The sequence below is a fragment of the Calliopsis andreniformis genome, chromosome 3 (genome assembly GCF_051401765.1).
Source record: "Calliopsis andreniformis isolate RMS-2024a chromosome 3, iyCalAndr_principal, whole genome shotgun sequence".
Lineage (NCBI taxonomy): Eukaryota > Metazoa > Arthropoda > Insecta > Hymenoptera > Andrenidae > Calliopsis > Calliopsis andreniformis.
Genome location: NC_135064.1, coordinates 26900839 through 26922891, shown reverse-complemented (window position 1 = coordinate 26922891; position 22053 = coordinate 26900839). Strand labels below are relative to the sequence as shown.

General features: G+C 41.4%; 1 protein-coding gene across 1 annotated transcript in view; it reads right to left on the bottom strand.

Annotated features, from left to right (window-relative positions):
• Gycalpha99b (guanylate cyclase 1 soluble subunit alpha 2) overlaps positions 1-10582 on the bottom strand; it is a 32123-nt gene extending 21541 nt beyond the window's left edge. Inside the window, exon 1 of the mRNA XM_076375067.1 lies at positions 9825-10582. Within this exon, the coding sequence (XP_076231182.1) occupies positions 9825-10070 (246 nt within the window). The 5' untranslated portion in view covers positions 10071-10582. The remainder of the gene's footprint in view (positions 1-9824) is intronic.
• Positions 10583-22053: the final 11471 nt, after the last annotated feature.

Below are 22053 nucleotides of genomic sequence, written 5' to 3'. Positions count from 1 at the left end.
GGAGATATTGAACATGTGTGCATAGTATTCCATTATCGATACTCAAATAATTTTTTTATGAAACTTCCTAGTTCGGGGAATTTTCTACAGAAAGGACGACATTCTTATATGTCAAAGGATAAATGAACCAAGAAGTAATGAGAAACTAGTAGAGGACTGAGAAGGAGTTAGAGACTAGGAAACTATTTCTAATGCAATATAATATTTGATCTAAATATTCAGACAAAATATAGGTACATTCTTAAAGCTTCTAAGAATAACTTAGAATGCATCCATTCCAGACAATTTGTAAAGTAATGTTCACGTATAAAAACCCAGACGCGTATACGTATTTCCAGTCACGTTGAGCTGCGAAGCATGTCTGGTCATAGACGATCCATTTCCCCTTGCCTCTTTATTTTACTTTCTTTTCACATTCTGAACACAGAATATATCATTCTTCCTTCATCTTGGTATACATCTTTGTGTAGATCCATTTAATATTATATAATTGAGAACTAGATCTACTGAATCCTACACGAATTTCATAAAAAATGTACAAATTTTCCCCTCAAATGAGATAAAAAGTTCCTCAGTGAAGCACTTTGAATATCCTACTATTCTACTACGAAAGGTATTAATTATTTCTAATTCGTGACGATTCACTCCATTCACCTTCTCCGAATAATTCCCCAATTATTGAACTTACATCGGCGTACGTATACGCTGGCGTATTAGCGGGTTTGCCAAGTCTGCTGTTCCTTTGTATTTGCACTAGTCCGCAATACCGAATCGATCACTGCCATCGGCTCGCGGTGGGGCCATAACGGTTGCTCCGGTATCCGGTTCAAAACGCAGCACAACCCCCGTGATTATTCCGAGAGGCGGAAGCACTGTAAAAGCCAACGTATCGATCGAGAGTATCGTGTGTTTTCCATTTGCACCTACTCACAGACAGTGGCATAGCGCGGCGCGGCGCGGCGCTGGCCATATGCTTTAAGACGACGTCGAAACTACTTTTCGTCTCTTCCTCGGAAATCGAGGAATCTCCGACCGAGAGCTATATTCACCGTAACTGCTTTATCGAAATAAAATCATCTCCATCTTGACTGGATAGGAGGTACCCGACAGAAAATTTCGGCTGCAGCTATCGGGGGTAGTTTCATGGCTCGGGAAATCACGGTGAATTTATTTGGCATTCAGGGGCAGTCTATGGTTCAGCGATAAAGAAGTATCGACGGCCGGTTCGATTCGTTCTGCGATTAGCAGCTGGTTAAGTCTCTGGAGAGTCGGCATTGTTCTTTTGTGCGTATCTAATGGATTGTAAAATTCAATTTATCGGGTTACGGATAATAGAAGGTATTCTCATCTACGCGACCCGCTCTCCGTATTCCATGGATATCTCGTTAATGATCGGATCTCATGCCTCTCACCCTATTTATCCATTCGCCGTTTATTAATTGAACGCGAGCCCGTTTTTCCTCCCTTAATCCGCGCGGTAACTTGCACACAGACCGCTTCGAATCGACGACAACGAGAAAATAAACGACGCGACGCAGCGATGGGTTTCAATGCAACACATCGCCTCTGTTTTTACCCTCGAAATACGGCGACTAGCTCAGATTGGTTCCCACGCTCCCGTGTAATCTCTGTATTATTTTTTGTTTGCTCGCAGTCCAACGTTAAATACTCTCGGAAATTAATTACAGGGCGAGGGTGAGTGGCCGGGGGTTATAGCTGTTGCCTTGAAATCTGATTTTAATAAATTGCGACAGTTTGCTTGTTCTTATATTCTCTGTTCCAAAGCGATTTACCTAGTTAAGTCGGTGTAAAACATCAATTAAAAGTGATTAACTGTTGGAGTAATTGTCACGGTAATTTTTTACATTAATTCACTGATTAATGTATCAGCTTTTCTTATGTTATTTTCTCTCAATTAATTCTGCATTCAGAATTCTGCTGGATATGAGAGAAAAGTAGTATTCAGATTTTCGTATACGTCGGATAGTTCATTAAAAGTTATCTAATCGACTAATATAGAACACTATTTATCTTTCGCGTATAGAAGTTTTTACTATTTTGGCATCGTTTCCTGCCTGATGCTACGAAATTTTTTTACTGTTTTTCCTGCTTTTTATCTTCCCCTTTTCCATTTCGCTTGTTTATTGTCCTAAAAATCCGAGAAAATGTTTGGCGGCTTGAATAAACGGTAGTTTCGTATTACGTATTTGTTGTATCGAAAAATATGATCACTTCAAATTTTTAAGCTTTGAGTGTACAGATTTTTTAATTCTCTTATTTTCAAATATTTAAATCTCCAATTTTTTTAATAATCTTACGCGCATGATTTAATTCTTAATATCTTGTACACTAGTACCCATATACCCCCGAAGGCGATATTGGCTTTTATTAAAATGCGAATATTATATTTATGGAGCTCTCTTGTTAAAAATGAATAAAAAGATAGTAAAAAGAATTTTTGCCAGACTGCAGCATGTTAGTTTTCTATATCCTAATTATATTTGAACCTGCAATAAAAAGGAGTATCTACTCTGCCATACTCAAATTGCTCATGATCACGTATGTAAATCGTCAAGGAACATAATAGTCCATAATCGTAAATACTTTCTGCCATCTTTAACCCCTAAGTTTACCCACGGAATTACGTTCACGCATCGTAGAGCTCCTCCTTTATAATCCTATACCTCCTCGTTGGCGTGACAGTAGTGCAAGCAAAGAATATCGAAGGCAATGGATACCACGGACTTGGCGGCATTTATTGCTCGGGCTCCCAGGAGAATGGGTCGCGTTAAAAATTAATGAGAGCAATGGAGAAGTCGTGGGGGAGTAAAAACGTAATGGGAACAGAAGGAAAAGTGCATCGGATCAGAAACTGACTTGTCAATATTACGACGCTGATATATATATTTCTTTGCGGAGGCGTGAGAAATTTTTCAACCTGAGAGCTTCCTTTTGTTCGAGACTGAAAAAAAGCGGCTCGTAAACGAAAATTAAGCGGATTACCCCGTCTAATCCTGAAAGCGCGGCAAATTAAACCGCGTATTCCATTGTCTGCTTAAGTTCCGAGGCCGACCATTCGCGATTCCTGTTCCACTGCGTAATCGCTAACGACCTGCCGATGCAAATGCAATTGGAAGTGTCCCCCGGACCAGCCACCCCTTCGCGTTAACGTCCAATCGAAATTTCATACCCGCCTGAATATGCAAAAAGATTTCATCGTCGAGCTCCAATCGGCAGAGTCTCGTTCGCGAGCGCCAGACTTCCCAGAGGATTAGAGTTCGTGCTCCGTGCAATTTGAAAGCTCTTGATGACTCACAGATTTCGTTCGACCCTGATGTGCCATTGTTTTCGCGGAGTTCGCAAAATTCTGATAAAGTTTTTTGCAAGTCCTACTAGCTCGAAGGTTTAGAAGGTTGGATATAAAATAGCATTAGATTCCTCGAATTTCGTTAGACCTCGGCGAGTTCAAAGTTCGAAGTTTCGCAGAAAGTTTCGCGGAGAGAATCCAGGTGTTTCGAAATTCGGCAGTTTCACGATGTAATATGAAATTTCTCGAGGAATTGTATTGTATCATTTCATAGTTGAAGGTGTGCACAATGCATACGGAAAGTTCCGAAATCATTTAGTAATTTCCTCGTTTCCCGACACGTGAAAGAAAAGTAACAGAACTTTCTCTGGGATCTAATACCACACCATTCGAAATCAATAATGGTATGTGTTAACTGTAGCAACAGCGAAAGCTCCACTGAATAATGGGAACCGGTTTTGTGACGGTGAATATCGTCGTAATTTTTCGGCGAATAAGGGTTGATTGAATTAACGCGCCGTAAATCCGGCAAATTAAACGGCCACGGTGAGAAAGAATACAACGCTTTCTGCCGCGATGGAATTAAAAGGGGAACCGAGGAGCGCAAAAATAATATCGCTTCACCCCGCGTCACTTCCTAGGTTAATTGCACTCGACCCTTTTCGGTCGTGGCCACCTACTCGAGGTTCCCCTTTAAAAATGTTCGATAAGACCTCTTCGCCTCAAGAATTTTGACAAAGGAAATGAATCTATTATAACTTCTTCGTGACGTCGATTCTGAAATTGTGTGTGCGATTTAAGAGGTATTTCTTCATTAGCCTGCTTTTTTCCATATTTTTATCCTTTGCTGCACTGTTGTCAGTATTATTACGAAAATAGTGCATACGGTTATCGTAATCCGATTTACTAGACAGGAAAACTCAATATTTCACTTCATCAATTTCAACAAATTCTTCTTGATAGCATTGTTAATCTACAAGTTTTATAACCAGGTGGAGTGTGAATAATAAATTTCATAGAATCAAATTTATTCACAACAGCCAAGATTTAAATAAATTTTATTCTGTGTAATATTTTTCTTGCCATGTTCCGTTATCCTTTTTCGATTCGAGTACAAAAGCTGTACTTTTGCAACTGAATGTAACAACCTTTCCTGCAGAAGCTTGCGAGTCGCAGCAGGTGTGAGAATACTTTTCTACGTTTAAGCGTGACTGAAATGTTTAGAAAATAAGGATTCAAGAGGCATGTGCGCTTCAGAATTGAACGAGTGGTGGCAGCAAGTACGTGAAAAGGGGAAAGAGGGGTCTTAAGAGTGGTCAGTGCGTCGCGTCGTGAGAGTAGTAGTGTAGCGCTATAACAGAAACGGCAGTAGAAAGAGCTTTAAGGGCGTGCTTAGAGCGGTCATTTAGAGGCTTGCAGGGACAATACAACAGGGAACACAGCAAGTACTAAGGAAATAAACGTTTTCTCTGTATTTATCCTCGCCACCCTATTATACCAAACACACCATTCGGGTCAACATTAGAGTGTCCTGCTCCAAAAAAGTCTACGAACAGTGTAGATCTTCTGCTTCCACAGATCGCTGGTACTGCGCTGTCACATGACAAATAAAAGACTCTGATATGTTTTGTTCGTACTCTGGTAACGCTCACAAACGAAACGAAACCTGAATACTAGAAATGCGTCCTGTTTCGACCGCGAACGCAGGCCGCTGCACGAACCTCGAAAAGTTAATAAAACACCGCAGGAAGCATAGTTAACGAAAGCACAGCGCCACGAATGAATCTCGTTTTCGGTGAATTCAAACTTCAAGAATGGAGCCCGAGGTGATCCCGTCGCTGTTATCGATTCTAATTTCCGTCCGTAAATCTTACAATTCCCTCGATTTACCACTCGTGCAATTAATATTGAAAATGGATAGCCGACGCTACGGAATATATTATTCCACGCAGTTTGAATTTTACCGTGCAAATTTAAAGGATCTGACGAATGGATTGTGCGTTGTGAATTAACGCTTTGATGCTGTTAACTCGTCTGTGCATTTGTTACAGATATTGAATCCGTGTATTCATGCTCGTCCATGTGTAAAATATTACAAGTTAGTATCTTGAAAATTAAGTGAAGTAGAAAATTTTGGTTTTTGTTTAAATTCTAACAAGAGTGCTACTTGATTAAGTTGAGAATAATTCTGTTAAATGTTGGCGTGAATTTTTTCGCAACTAAACCGGCCATAAAGTAATAAGAAAAGGTACTAAGTAAAAAATGAGGAAACAATTGTCCCTTCGTGGAACGCTACCCAGATCAGACAACCAAGTAGAAGTATCCGGTATGTGGACAGACACCGACAAATGGTTCACGTTGAGAACATGCTTAATATTATGTTTCAAATTAGATCCAAAATATACTATGAACACGTAGACAATTTCAATATTTTATGGAAAATTGAAAAATTATAATTTCAAAGCTTCTCGTATTTGTTCTTGCAATGGAAAATACAGAGCCTTTTATATACTGTTTTCCTATTACGTTATCAGTACCACATCGCGTGCGTATGGCTGTTTTATTCACTCTACAGTGAACTACAAAGTGTAATGCAAAAGACCTTTGTGCTACTGCGAGAGAAATTCACTTAATTATAGAATGGCTTTGAGAAACCAAACAATATTCAGATACAAAAATTCCATACTTATTTCGTTCCTAATGATATTAGCTTATTCCACAGTCTAGCGAATTAGGTCAACCCAAATCTATAAATTTCCAGTATATTTAAAACTGTACATTGCAAAATAATTGAACACATGTTAATTTACTTTACCCTTAGCAAATACACCGTCTGACCCGATACAGTAGCTTTCTATTTTGCGCAAATATTTGTATCAACTCTTCACATTGATCGAACGCGTTTGCCCAATGTAAAACAACGAATCCTTACTCTTACAAACTCTACTCACAGTGGCACTACTGTCAAAGCTTTGACAGCGTTTCGTTTGTGTGATCAAATTGTCTGTCCATCGCGCGCGAGACTTTTCGTTGAAAGCACAAATGGACCAATTGACTAATGGGTGACGTTTCGGCACGGGATCACGGGGCAATTATGATACACATCGATTTGCATCGGGGGTAGTAACTTGCGGCTGTGGTCGTGCCGAGTGAGGAGGGTGTAACCACAGGAACCCTGGGAACCCGCTTGGAGCTGCATTATACGTTCGATTAAACAACGCGGTACCGAACCACTTCACTTTGAGAGGGAACGGAATACCATTCCCGAAAGAAAGCCGAGGATTCCTAGCGTCTTTATCAATATCGTCGCGATTCTATTGATGTTTATGCCGCTGAAATGTCGTTGACTCAACAGGTTACGCCTGCGGATCGCCATTAAACATCCAACCGCGGTGAATTTTGTTACGTTGGGATTGAGTTTACCTGGGAAGCGTTTCCCACTCAAAATTGACTGCTGTTTAAAGCAGGATATACTAAGCAGGATTGCTGACATTGATTTCTTTCTGATTTCCTTTCTGATGTGTGACTACGCTTTCGGTTGTTTTGATTTAGAGTAGAATCTAGCACATGAGTTGTAATTAGTTAATATAGTACATATTAGATTTTAAATATTCATTACGTCGCTTGGCATTAAAAAGAGAATTGAAGTTGTATAGGTCTCTTAGTTCTCTGAATTCTTCCGCGAATAGTCGAATCATGCAAAAGTTAAGACGACAGAAATCTGCAATTTAGAAGGCAACGAAATCAGAAGAGAAACTTTTTCCTCGTTTAACGAGCAGACAATTTGAATCTACACTGTTTCAAATGCGAGAAACATAAAGTTCGTGAAACTCAGACAGCAGTATAAATTTTCTTCGCTCTTTAAGTTGTACTGTCGGAGAAAATGTAAATTGGGGTGAAGGTATCGGTAAGTTAGAGGTATCAAATTCAAATTAACTGGCGGCCGTTGAAACGTGTTGGGCAATATGTGCAATTTTAGCGAACGGGACACTTCTAATTTGAAATTCATATTACGTGTTAGGTCGTGCTACCCTCCCAGGCCAAATAGACGAACATTTGGAACACGCGGGGTGTACCGCTTCGCGAATGCTAAACGTTGCCGCATTATTCGAGACTTCGTTCATTCAGAATCGATCCTTCCGTTCCTGTACACGACAGATTGATGCAAGACTAATGAGAATTTCGTGATTGGGAAAAAGCTCTCTGTTAGTGGAACAGCAATACCCTTCTCTGCTTTCTTATACGGACGATTTTATTTGAATCCCAATGGTGTGCTCGTTAAAGGCGCGCTGGTTTTAAGGCGAATCCTTCGAGAAGGTGGCGCCCATTAATATTCGATCAATCGCGCGCGACCATTAGCGGCAGCTACATTTTTCATAAATTCGTACACAACGTGGACCGCTGTCTGGTAAGCTCCAGGCCATCTTCTTCGCCGTTATTGCTTGAAAAACTGCCATTTGTCTGCATACCGAATAAAGCTTTAACGATCGTTTTATGGCGCCGTTACGGAGCTTGAGGAATAAGTAGTATGAGCTCGCGTATATAGCCGACGATTGAAAAATTTTGAGGGCTGAAGCTAGATAAGGTTTAAGGCCGAAAAATGGAAGACGCGAGGATATTTCAGATCGTATGGGTGAAAAATTGATAGAGGGCGTACGTGAAAAGTACGCTACCGTTGCTTTCACCATTTTTGGAACCCACTTCTCTGCGTTTCATGCTTCCTGTTCGGACTTCCCTTGAATTACTGCCAAGAAACTTATGCAAAAAGAGATATATTTTGTATTACGGTCAGAAAAGAATAAAAACAAGCCTTTGTCTTCGGCAAAACAACGGTATAAATAAAAAGATAAATCGTCGCAGGACTTGGAAAATGGTCCGCGCTTTAAAGTCCGAAGTTTTTGCCAATATGGAAGTGGAGTCTCGACGTTCTATCTCGAAACGATCTTGCGAGCGAAATTTAAATCATGTATTAGTGTTAAACGCTGCTGTGGAAGATGACTTGAGAAAATGCAAAGTGGCAAAACGCATCTGAGTGATTGATCGCTTGAGCACTCGCGAACGCATAGAATGGTCAAGAATTCTTTGCCTGATGACGTGCATGGATCGTCCCAAGTATTTTTGCAGTCGGAGAGGAACGTCGATTTGATAATGCTAATCGACGTTGTGCTCCGTCGCCTGCAAAGAAATTTCGTAATCGTGTTCCAATGGGGGAAAGAACAAAATAGGAACGAGCCTTCGCGCGCTCGTTTATTGCACATTTCCGACCCAATTCTCCGCATGGAAGAATTCTAATTCCTATCATGAGTGCTACCTTGCACCTATTTCTTTGGGAAACGATGTCTGCTGCTCTTATCTCGTTTAATATCGAAACAATCCCAGCGACTGCGGAATTCTGCGGTTATTCCGCCACTAAAATAGAAAATAGAATCTCGTAAACAAGTCAGAGAAGAATACAGTATTTTCCTGCCCTATTCAGAACGCGACATCAATAATGGTAGTGATACAGGAACAAGATCCTTCGTTTCTCTTAAAGATACGTGACGTGTCTGTGTATGAGAAACAGTTGCTACTTTGTTTAATCAGACGTTGATCGATAACTGGCATAAAGGACGCGCGTAACTGGATACGGGCTCTATCCGAAGAGATGACACAGGATATCTCCTGATTCTTATTCTCGAGGACCCCTAAGAGGATCTCCGAAGATGGACGTATCAAGGATGACTGCAACTTCGTCATCTGTATAGGGCGCCTCGGCCCTTATCTGCTTTTACCGGCTTATGTGAAGAAAAATAAGGAGAAAGTATTTCATGAAGGTAGAATTATAAAAGTAGTTCGTCGAAGAAATTTAGCGAATGTAAATTTCAAAAATCTGTAATGGAGAAAGATACACTAAAGAACTTGTTGATAGAAATAAAATTATTAAACAAGTATAATACAAACTTTTAATCACTGTGGAGTAAAAAAATAAGAGCTTCTCCTATAGTCACATTTTTTACTAAACGTATTGAAATATGGAACATTTAAATCACCGCTGAAAAGTATAAACTTGAAAGTAAGAACTTTGACAAGTGATTCCAAACTTTTGATCGACAGTGTATATAAGTAGCATGGCAGTCAAAGTGTTAAAACCAATATAGAATCTACCAATATACTTTGTTCTATAAAATCAGGGATATTCCGTGCGATTTCCTTTCGCCACAGAAGGAGCATCGTCGATGCAATAATTCTAAAGTGAGCAGTATCGCAAAAAGAACCGGAGGGAATTGAATGGCGGAGTTGTCTGAAAAAATTGTAGAAGAACTTGAAACTGAAGAGAAAAAAGTCGCTGAAGTCTGCCAGACTCAGGCCCCTACCCTAAAGGTGAAACTTCAGCTTCTGTTCGATCCCGCAGGAAGTTTTCGAAGTTGCGTTCTCGTTAGTACCCAAGAAACCTATCGCAAGGACCATAACCTAGTTCTTTCAGATATCGTAAGGTCGGCAAGAAGCGTGTAAAATTAGGGAAACGTGAGTTCGATACCGATGGATTTGTCAGGAGGAGAACGGCGGACCTCAGGTACTTCAAGTTGAGGGTCTGCGTGTCTTCGGTGTCCTCTGTTTCCTCCTTCATCAGCAACGAGGTGACTTCGAAGGAAGATTGCCTAGACTTCCCGCCGTTGTCTCGACCAATTCTGCCGCTCTCCGGCTGGTTCTTCTCCTCCTTTGCCTCATCCTCGCAGCTCCCTTTGTGTCGCTCGAAAAAGGACACCGAGAAAGGACATGCCATTTTGTCTCGAGTCAGCTCTCGACGAGATAGCTCGACAGCGATTCAAGACTCTCTAACCGGTGGCGAGGCTGGTGTTATCGTGACGGTGGTTAATCGAGAACGGACGCGTCACGCGGTTCTCATGTTTATCAACGATCAGCTGTGCAGTTGACACGGGGCTACTCCCTCTCTCTCGTTCTCGCCGTCTCGTCTCTTTTTCGCCGCTCTTTCCACCGTCGTCGGTCGTTTTAGCGATACGCGCGCGTCCAACGCTCGCTCCTCTTTGCCCTGTCTGCTCCTCGTGCCGTCAGCCGATCCTCTGGCATCGTTGTCTCAAAGCCCGTGCCGGACCAAACACCTGCCGCGACTACTATCCACCCTCGTGTGCCAGGCTGCGGCTAACGGCGCTATCATTTCACTTATTACTGGCGCGGGCTTATCGCAGTTCGTGTTGCCGCAACGCAATCAGCACTTACCACCCGGCGTCCTCTCTACGATCTGCTTACCGGGCCAGCGGCGGTGCACGCGGTTACATGCTAGCCCCAAACTCTCTCTCTCTCACCCTCTGCTCTCGTTGCTCCCCCTTTACGCCCCGGAAGCGTGCACTTGGAAAACAATGCTGGGACAAGGCACCCTTCTTGGCTTTTTTCCTCTTTATTTTTCGTGCTTACGTTTACCCTGGCACCATCAGGAGCAGCCTTCTTCACTTTGTTCGGGCACTGGTCACAGGCTAGCAGTCCTAAGAGGTTCTGAACCAGTCGAGACGATTCGCGCGCGTTTTCCTCGGTTTTCCGCGAGCGTAATCGGGGTGCACGATCAGCCGTCGATTGGCAAGCACGCTACGTACGATGCTGTGTCGGAGCGCGTAGCGCCATACTAGTCGCGGATTGACCGAGGCGCAGCGAGCAGCGCCGAGTCGCCGTTTCCTCGGCGAGGGGTGCGCGGGCCGAGAGCAGCGCTGAGGAGGATACGCGCGCGGGTGTTCGGGGGTTCGTGGAGCGTCGAGGCGCCGCGTTGGACGGTGGTGGAAACGCCTGCGCGAATTTTCAGCCCCTCTCGACCTACCGAGGGTGAGACAGAGAGAGGGAGAGGGAGAAAGCGGCTTTTTCTCTTTACTTGCAGCTCTTTCAACCGCAAACGAAAACCTGCTGGCTCTGCCCTACTTGCCTGCCTGCCTGCTACGCTTTGCTCGCGTAGCCCCCTTTCGCTCCCTGCGCTCGGCTGTTCCGCGCGGAATTTATAGAAACACCGCCACTTCCTGTGTAACTCCTTCTGTGGCCCCGTTTCCGCGGTCAAAGCTTGGCCAATGGAGCGATTGACAGCTCAGAACCGCTGTCGATGGAATTTGGTATGGCCACACTTCGCGTAGGACGATACTTGCTACGTTCGCTGGTTATTCCTTCGGACAAAGCTTTACCGCGTGCACGAAGGAGCAGGGCTGCTATCGTTACTTTGATGTCTTTGGAACCATTGTAGTATCGTCCGAGTTATTGATAGGTTGTCGGGGACTTGGAAAAGGAAACACGAAGTATCCTCTCTGTGGAGGTTAGTTCGCTGTTTCCTTTGGGTCGAATGTCTACAGACTTGGTGTTAAGACAGTCTTGTTACACTCTCTGCACTAATTGTTTTACTCTTATCAATGTTGAATGGTATTTTTAACCTGCGGTAAGGGATGTGAAGAATTTTTAGCTTGTATCATAAGAGTCAAAGTGCTAATTAGTAACAGTTCGCACGTTCTTTAAAACAACTTATCGCCTTTGACTTTACAGAAGCTACGAAGATTTTTAAGGGAAAAAGATTGAAGGGGAAAAAAAGGTGTACGAATATGTACGAGAATTAATAGGAGGTACTAGTTACGAGCAACAAGAGTGTCTCATTTAAAAAGACCCGTGGCGCTTGAAAAAAAAGGAGCCTGATTTCACTTAAAAAGTTGTAACGAACTTCTGATTTACGTAAGTTCGGCTATAAAAAGAAGCTACATCCACGTAACGTGTCCTCTGAATATCTTCAACTTTGATTTAAACCACTTTTCGCGTCGCTAAGGTTTTTCACATTTGCAGTAGTTCATTAAAATGAAATACCCTCTATAAGACATTTTGCATCTTTTATGTCTATCGTTGAACATCAAATTATAAATTCAGCGAGGCTATAACGCTGTAAAATACAAGTTTATGCTTTAGTCAGCTCGTTCGCTACTATTCGCCTCTTTAAATTGTCTTAAGAAGTACGAATGAAATTCTTAATGTGACTACGTATTACTGGAAATTTAATTAGTAATTTGGACTCGTCTTCTTAAATTTGGATCACGAATATTACAAACTACATTTTCATTTCTCTCGGATTGCTATTCCCCGCGTTCTAGAATTTCCTATTTCCTACATAACTGAGGCAGCGAAGTTACCTCCATTCTTCCAAACAACTTTTACCATACCGCAAAGAGATACATAATTCCATTTAAAAAGGTAAAAGCAACCTTAACAGCCACCCAGTAACATCGCCCTACAAAGAAATCGTAACAAGCCATGTACAGAAATTCAGCCGACAAAGGGATCGTCATACGATGGCTTCTTTCACTGTGTGCCACTTTTCTTCGATACATTCTACTGCTACCTTCCTATTCCCCATCCCGTCTCGTCAGGGAACTTTTTTCCTAGGAACAATACCGAAGAGTATCATCGATCATTGAAGTCGGGAGAATTAGTCGAAACTTCAGGCCACAGGTAGTCCAAAGTAATAACACTCTCGCCATTCACCCCTGGAATCCCAGAATATCGTGGAGCCATTGCCGTCTCTGCTGTCGAGCGTACATACTACATACTTTCTTTGTATTGTACATATTTAACGGGGGATGAGGAGCAGATTTACGGCGACTGCATTTTGTCTGAAAGCAGTGCCTTAAAATGACGAATTCTTTGTAACTTTAATAACTCTGTTCCATCGTTGCCTTCAGTGGAGAAGATCTTCACATTCCTTTCGTTCGGACTAGGAAGAAGAAAAGGGATCGTGGTGTGCTCCGTTACTAGTCGAGTACTCACTGTCCCCTTTTTCACCCTCGGCAACCCCTCGACGAAACCCTCGTGTTATCAAAACGCGCAGCATTCCCTTCGGGTCACCGCGATGACTCGCAATTTGAGCTAATTTTAGGAGAATGGCTCGAAGGCTACAATCGACACTGGCATCGCTGAATATCGTCGGTAAGAACTTCCCAGTGGGAGAAGGAAAATGAAATATCTTACAAAGTGGGTGCACCTAATGCTTCAGACCTGCTAATGGAAGCTTCTGATGGTCAAACAATTTTCAGTAATGCGGAACGGGAAGCTTGCACGCGATGCTCTTCGAACACGCTTCATTTATTATTACCTAATAATGCAGCCAAAGGGATGCTTGCAAAGACTGTTGAAATTCGCTGGTTATTTTTCTGTTTACTTGGTAATTGCCAATATTACGTTCTTGGTATTTAGCACCGTTTCTTTTCAGCGAGATAGGGGTGTCCCTTAATGATCTTAGAGAATTTAATACTTAGGTAAACGGGTGAGCAATGTTGATGAGCGCGTGCCACTCATTAAAAGTTTTCATATACTCGCAGTATCTACATTTTCCGCCCGGGCAGGTAAACTAGGGCTTTAAAGGACGTAACAGTGCATCCATTTGGGAATTTATAAGGTGCAAAGGTGACAGGTTACTGATGTCGTGAGGATGATTATGAAGTACTTTGGAAGGTGAAGGAATTCTTAACGAAGCGCAGTTTTGCTGGTAATTATCGTGGTGTTCTGAATTGTAGATATGCCTATGATTTTTGTATTTCCATTTTAAATTCCTTATGTGATTATAAAGTTTCAGTGATGGATTGTGAAAAATATAATTAAAACGAAGAATAGTGACCTTTTAATACAAATTGATGAACGAATGAAATGTAAGTTGGAAAAACTGTTTAAAAATGGAATATAGAACCTATAAAAAAAAATTCCCCAAAAAAACATAAAGACAGGCGAAACCAGTGCTTTGTAACATGTTCTCTGCAATGCATATGGCTTTTGTATTCACTGTATAGTGAATGCAACGGCAAGATTCATGAATTTCTGTCTCATTAAAATGTTCATTGAAGCTTTGAATAATAGTATGGACCCGATAATCGACCTTGCTGAACTCACAATGCAATTTTCTGTGCAGCTGATGCAGTGACTTGGTCCTTTCTGTCTATTGTGTATTTTGTGCAAATAGAGAATGCTGAGCAACGATGCGAATCCGATTATTCAAAATATTTTCCCTAAAAAGTACCCTGAACTATTTATCACTAAAAAGCATAATCAGCTATGGCGCACATACCGTATGAAATATACATATAAGAGGAGTATTAAAGTATTTCAATAGCGGAGCCAATAATTGATCGGAAAATTGAATTTCACACCACCGGTCGCCTATGTGACGCGACCGATTAGCTTATTAAATAAAACAAGTGGATTCGCAACACGTTTCCAGAATACCACAAAAACCGTGACGACCTTGCAAACTCTGTCGCGTTTTTATGTCACGTACGGCCTTATATATGCTCTTACTACTTGAGCTTCGCCAAGCAAAAGAAAATCGATGCAGCCTAATTAGCGGACACTAATTTTTCCTTCTCAACGGAAGGAATGCTCCAAAGGAAGTGCACTATTAATGCTCCTTCAGGATCATCTGGACGTAACAAACACCCGGATGAAAACAAATATCGAAGGAGAGGGAAAAAGCAGAAATGGGAGAGCAAGAAAAGCGGGTGGAGTTTTTATGGCTTGTTATGCTGCGCCAGGGCGACATTAGATCGCCAAGTAGACAATGGCATCGTGCGATCGATAGCGTTAATGCGAACGATATTGTTCCACCGAGACGCAAACATCCGCAGAAAAACATCAAAAAATTCGCCAGGAACAATGCCGTCGCACGCAGGATGTAAATTCCGAGCTGACGCTTGGCCATCGATGCGTCTAATTTCTTTTCCGTCGTTTAGAATCGCGCCACGAACGGCCATGAAACGCCAGTAGATTAATTCCGTGAAAAGTCAGACTAGAACGTTTCATTTTTCCGCGGTACAATGGCGGCCCGCGGCGCGTAGAAACGAGCAGCGGTATTAATTTAATTAAGAAGCTAATATTTCACGGGGAAACGCGAATGAAAGGGGTAGGTCGACGGGGTAGTCGTTTGCGAGTAAATGCCAGACTAGTACAATAATCTCCCGACAGAAGGGAATAGTAAGAGCGTACCTGGTTCCTGGTAAATGCAGAAATTTGCGGCCAACTAAATGGCGACACACAAGCTGCAAGCTTTAATTGCGCGCCGTGCACCCCTCTAATAGAAATCCTTTGTACGGCGTCCATAAACAGGATTCGTGTATAGCTGATAACTCTGGCTGAGGCTGCGTAGTGAGAAAATGCTTGGAAAAGGGTCCAAAGGTGTATCATTCTTCTTTGACGCCGATAAAAGAAGAAAATTGTGAAATTCCAGGGGGAACTCTGGGAAGTTTGAAAGAGAAACGAGCGCGAACACGAGCCACACCACCCCTAGAGAATTATTAGCCATTGCACAAATCCTCAAACTCGACCGCGACTTGACGCGCGCAAATGGGAATACGGGTAGCAAATGTTCCGTGAAAGCTCGAACGACGCAACAGTCGATGATTGGAGCGCCGAAAGTTCTATCTAAAATGTTTTATGGAAGGGACGAGAATCGTTCTGTGGTTTATGAAGTGGAAGATAGTGACCAGTAAACACTTATTTCGACGGGGAAGACGATCATTAAATGTGTTGCATCTTTTCGTTATTCTTTGTAATTCTTCTGTCTCAATTTATTTCCCTATTGTTACTTAAGCTACGTAATCCATAAAAGAAGTACCTTTTTCCGAGTTCCTTAAGAAATGAATGTTTACTATTCACTACTTTTACAATGAATTTAGGTTAGACATTTTTGGACTACAGCTATATGTTGATTGAGGTACTCGGTTATTTTCTATTACTCTGCAAGGGTGTAGCTTTGTTGTAAGTATTACAGTTTCTCCTGACCTCTAGCATTGTCTTATTTGAACTATATCGGAAGCATCCACTACTAAATCCTTACGAACTGGAGCAGTCCTCAGGAGTGTAGAGCCTAACGATAGTTCTGCATTTTATCACACTCTCGTGGGACCCATCACCCTGGAAAGCAATAAAATGGTGTTCTAGTTTAAACCTTTGACACCCAGTGCGGCGAAAAACGTAATTCTGACTTAGTACTGTGTCTATAGGGTGGACTATAAAACGCGCCCAGTTTGATGACTCTTTTTTTATTACCGAAACGATTTAGAATTTTTACGACATAGTTTATCTTATAGAGAAATATTTTCTCCAGTTTTTTCCATAAAAATCGTCAAGGAAAATCTGCCATAAAATTTTCAATTAAATTTCGTCGTCTAATGCAAAGGAGACGTTTCCTTATGAAAACTCTCGAACGCTGTAAAGTGTTCCATATCTTGATATTCCCTAGTCCCTATTTAATTAAGACATTAATATTCGCGCAAGATAGAAGGACACTCTGCACTTTACGCTTAAGTTCTGCTTCTAATACTCCGTTTTATCCCCGAGAACTTAACTCACTCTATTACACGAAGAACTATAAACTGTAATCAGCTACATTTCTAGCAGCCACTTGCAGTAAGTCTTTCGTTTCCGGTATTAAGCTCGGTTCCTTAGCCGTGCACCGTGCCGCTGACGCGTTTCCTGCACGCGCCTCCACCTGGAACTTCGACAACGGAACAGAAACTTTCCTTCAATTTCGTTTGATTCGTAATGCGTTGAAAGTTTGAATGTGATCGGCTGCTAGACCCATTTCAAACTTTGTACGATCGTCAGTCGCGAGAAAGCGTGGCAATGTGACCCTATCAATACCTATCCTACGCGTTCTGTCCACACGTGTAGGTACTGTTAAGCGAGATTTCGAGTTTCGTACAAGTACACCAACAGTTTCATCCAACAATGAATCAAACCTCACTTAAGGTACACTCGGTGGTTCCGATCGTGTTGATTCGACGATGCTTGAGACTTCAGGCGAACAGCTTAAATAATGGGCAATCTCTGGCGGTGCTCCAGCGGAACAGGGTATTCAATTTTCAACTTCTTGCATCATCGATGAGTGTTTCGTTCTCTCCCAGAGAACGGGAATCACGCCACAAGGCGAGGTGCATGGGATTGAAATTTACGGAATTAGGATTTCTGGAAGTATGACTAAATCATGAGATTATCGCTCACTCGAGAGTAAAGCAAACAGGAGCTGAAGGAAAATCAACTTTTGTGATTTCGAAATTAAGCTTGTGTACTTAAAATAGCCTAATTATTCGTCGTTCATATTCTGACACGATTGAGTGTTATCGCTCTCGATTCCATGAAGTTACTGAAAAAGTACTTGACTCAACGAATCATTCGCTCTCGTTTATTCAGGTACGTACTACTAACATTGATCATTCACGCGCCAATGCTATTTCTCGCTTAAATCGCCTCTCTACAATACGTTTATACGGACTGATTGTTTTCAAGTGTTGACTCTGCATATCGCGAAATGGCCTCCTACATAAATTTATCGAATTGAAAGCTTCCATTCTATACGAGAGGCTACTTGTCGTGCCGCTGTGCATTTATAAATGAAATCACGGAATCGTGAATGTTTCATTCGTATAACAGCCTTTTGTAGTCTGATAGATTGTTCCGCATTTTCACGATACACCAGGACTAAGTCGCATGTTTATGTATTAGGGAAGATACCCAAGCTCAACTTATCTAAATGCCCTCAATCGACTTAGACCCTCGTTGACTTTACTGGACACGCCTCGAGCCACTCCACCCTGGTTTCATCCGAAACGGTTCACACAAGTTTCCACCGCCCCGACCTGTGTCTATACTTCCGGAACTTGGCTTGATTAGCTTCGACCTTGTCGAACCGATCTCTGATAACCTGTGGCAAACTCGATCAGCTCTACCTGGACTCTCCGTGCCTCGATACCAAACGCCTCAACGCTTTGGACTAGTTGGAATTAGATTCTTGGCCTAAAGAAATTCTAGAGAGGAGAAGCTCAGAAATAATCATAAATTTTGGTTCAGTACATTGTAATAAGATTGAAGAGAGTTTCACCTTTCTAAAATGACTTCCTTAATGTATACTGATGATCTTGAACAGGAAGTCATTTCTTGGAATGGAACACGTCTAGTTCTACGCATTTGAAAATTATTAATGTGTCTAGATTAAACTAGTTTCTCCTCTAGGATTCATTCGTATCAGCGTCGAAGTTCCTCAATCTGTCCTGATTCACTAATCTCACTTGACAAGCTTTCACACGTCCTTCAATTTCTTCTAGTCTTTTCCGATATCTTGTAGCTCGTCTTCGTTCTTGTCTTAGATGCTCCCCATCTCAATCTAACTTCGAGCTAACTCGAATAGTCTTCAACCTCAGGTTGAATTATTTATTTCATTTTAGGTTTAGGCAGATTTATCCCCTATTTAAGGCGTGCACAGCTTTCTAACTTTATGTGACTTACTGTCACTGTTGCTGTGCCTTGGGGACTTTGCAAATAGTAACATGACTAGATTATGAATTTGGCTAGAGCTTCTTTGTGCGTTAGATGATAAATAAATAAATGAAGATTCAAGTTTATTTTCAAACAGATCTATCAGAAAATTTGTTGGATATCATTTTAAATTGAAAATAATTGAAGCATGCCAAGATAAGTTACAGTAAATTCCAAGTACTTCTTAAAAATTGTTTGAAATATCTCAGAAAAAAGTTCAATCAACTGATACTTGATAAGTTTCAAGCGAACTCAAAGATTCCTTTTCACCTCTGAAAGCGTCGAAATAAATTTTACTGTACGGAAAACTATCCAGCTTTTTCCTAACTACCGGAAACTCGCAAAGTACTATTTCAGGCGAAACTTTCTTCAGCCAATTGGAGGGAAATTTGAACTCGTGTGATAAGAATTTTGAACAAACTTTGAGAACGCCGAAGTTATCGCACGCGTTCTGATTTCATCCCTCTTCAAAAATGCTCAGAATACGTTGAATGCGATTTGAATAATTGAAAACCTGCAGAGAGTGTGCTCGAATTAAGTCAGGCCAAGTTGAGATGAATTTGCAGCGTGCTATTGGGGTGTCAGACACGAATGAAATGAATGTTGTTTTATAGCACGGCGGAGATTACAAACTGAGATGCGAGTAAGGGTGTGGAGCGAGCGAGTTATGAGTATTCCTGAAAATTCAAGGGGCTCATACATCTCAGTTAGGTCTGGGATAGAACTGGGTCTATCCCAGGTCTTAGATAGCGAAATGGGTTTCATCGCGTCGAAGCGGTTTCAATTTATATTCGCAAATGTTTTGTTGGTCGAAGTAGCTCCGGTCAATTTGGCAGGGTAATTACACACAAATACTTGAGTTTACTTGTTACTTAGAGGTTTTGATCATTATATAGAGTAAATTCACTGACTCTGCAACTTAAAATATTTCTACAGTTTTTATGCATACGTGCTATGAAATAATGCTCTGTTTAAAAATAGCTGAAAAATACTTTTCAAACGCCGTTACTTTAAATTTTAAAATGTCAAATAAATTATTCATGTATGAGCGACAGTAATTTTTTCTTCATTTACGTTGCAGTAGATCCAATATCAAGTGGCAATCATATGTAGATAAAACTGTATTATTCTATCAAGAAGAATGACAGGAGATATACTTGCCTCAGCATCCCTTTAAGCCCGAAGATCGAGCAAGTATTCGCCAGAGTTGATATTGAAAAATATTCCCCGGAAGAGGAATGAGAACCCCTCATAGAAAAGCACACAAGATTTCCCATTGGATATCAAAGGTTCAGCGAATGTTGTCGCGCGTGCTTATTTCCTGTTAACATCAACGAGCTCCCTGAAATTGCATTTCGTTTCAATCACTTTAAATGCAATCCTACAACTTGCATAAACCCGCTAATAGTCATCGATCCCCAACAAAATTTAATCGTTCACAATTTATCGTTACTGACGGTCGCTAGAATTTTTATCAAATGTATTCGTATTTTGCAATTTCACGTCCGTTTGTATCGGAACAAAATGACGTAATGAAATTCCAGCGTTTTATTGAAAATATCGGAGCTGGGACTATTAAATATTGCAATTGAAATTTGTTTTCGAACAGGCGGTAAACGCTGCCCTCTTTGGCTCGAATTTCCACGTTTTTTAGTATGAAGAGAAACATGTCGCGAATAATACTGAAGCAAGAATTTATAGAATATGCAAGGAAAAAGTGCGCGATTTACTAGCAGTTTTCTGGAGGAGCTGTAGTGGTTACTGTATCTTTAATGAAAGAGTAAGTAGAAGGATGGACGCTTGGAGATACATTTTATAGAGGGTGGTTCAGATATGTTGGCTCTTACTTACAAATCGTTTCAATAATAACCTTCTCAAAATATCTATTCTGTTATTCGTATTAACATTATTATCAGAGTAACACAATACAATCGTCCCCTAAAAGGATTGAAATTCCACTTTACTGTGCTTGAAAGTCCGCTATAGTACAGCACAATTTGTTTGAATGACCCTATAGCTGATAAGACTTTCAGAAAAGGGAGATTACAACACTTGACAAGAATCACCAGCTATATTTACCCGTTTCTCCAGTGAGCTATATTTGTATGTTAGTATATATTACGAAACAAGAGTACTTGTGCCACGTTTCTTCGAGCAGCTGCCTTCATCTCCTCTCGTATTAGACTTTCATATTCCGTAAAACAATTTCCTCTCGTGTAAATAACAGCGTGTTTTTCATTCTTATCGTGTCACTTTGCTCGCCAGCGAATATCGATCAAAATCATGTAATACTCGCGTCGAATGCCAACGTTTCATGAAAATGTAACGCGTGACTCTTACGTGAAGGTTGATCCATCTTAACAGGGGTCTCGGAGATTCCATGTTCAAAAAGATCAAGGGCACGACACTGAAGGAAACCAAGGATACAGAACTTTCTGCCACCGTTATTTTAGCGAACAAGAGTGAAAAATAACGTCCAGAACTGATTCCCACTTGTTCCATAAAACAGCACAGACATCATTTATTTCTCGACAAAACTTTTAAGAACGCTCATTCATTTTACAACAAGCTTTTGTTCCATCCTTTCCGTCGTCACCGTTTCTACACAGTTGCAGAAGCCACAGATTCTGTTATCGCGCCACGCGTTCCGAGCACTGTTCTTTACAGCCACGCAGAAACAAAACAAAGTAGTTTTCACCTCGACACACTTCTCGGGCCTCTTATGTATACCACCCAGCACGTACCTGGTGCTTCAGCCGGTCGAGCTCCGATCTCTCACTTCTTCTGTTCCATTTCATTAATGGAATATATTAAAATATTCCGCGTTTATTCCTTTGCAATTTCAATCGAGGACGACAGACTCGACCGAGTGTAAACGGCGAAGTACCATGCTGCGTACCCCACAGTGCGGCAATTAATATCGCGACTTGTTAGATATTAATTAACACTAGAAAAAGTGTTCGATTTCCAGGTACTTCCGTGACAAAACAACGATATGCAAATTCCGTATTTTCGAGCTCGTGATAATAGCAGGATTCCCAGAATCGCGGCGATTCACTGGAAACCTCGATCGAACGATATTCCCTGGAACATGGGTTGCAAATGAAGCGCCGCGCCGTGACGATCTCTTTTACTTGGATGTTTCAACCGACTTCTTTTACAGGAGTTTCTCGACATATGATTTCCGTCGAGACGGAACGCTACGTACACGTCAACGTTCTGTTCCCTTTTCTGCGATTTTTCTTTGTAAAAGTTCTTTGTCTTCGTCGCTTGAAAACTTCTTTCTGCAATTCTCAACTACTCTGGTATTCTTGAACATTTTGCTATCAAAAAGATTTCATAGTGAATGAAATAAATGAAAGTTTCTGTTGGGATATAAATCTGGGATATAAAACCTGATGGTGTATCTGAAATAATAAGTTAGCTTGGTACATTAG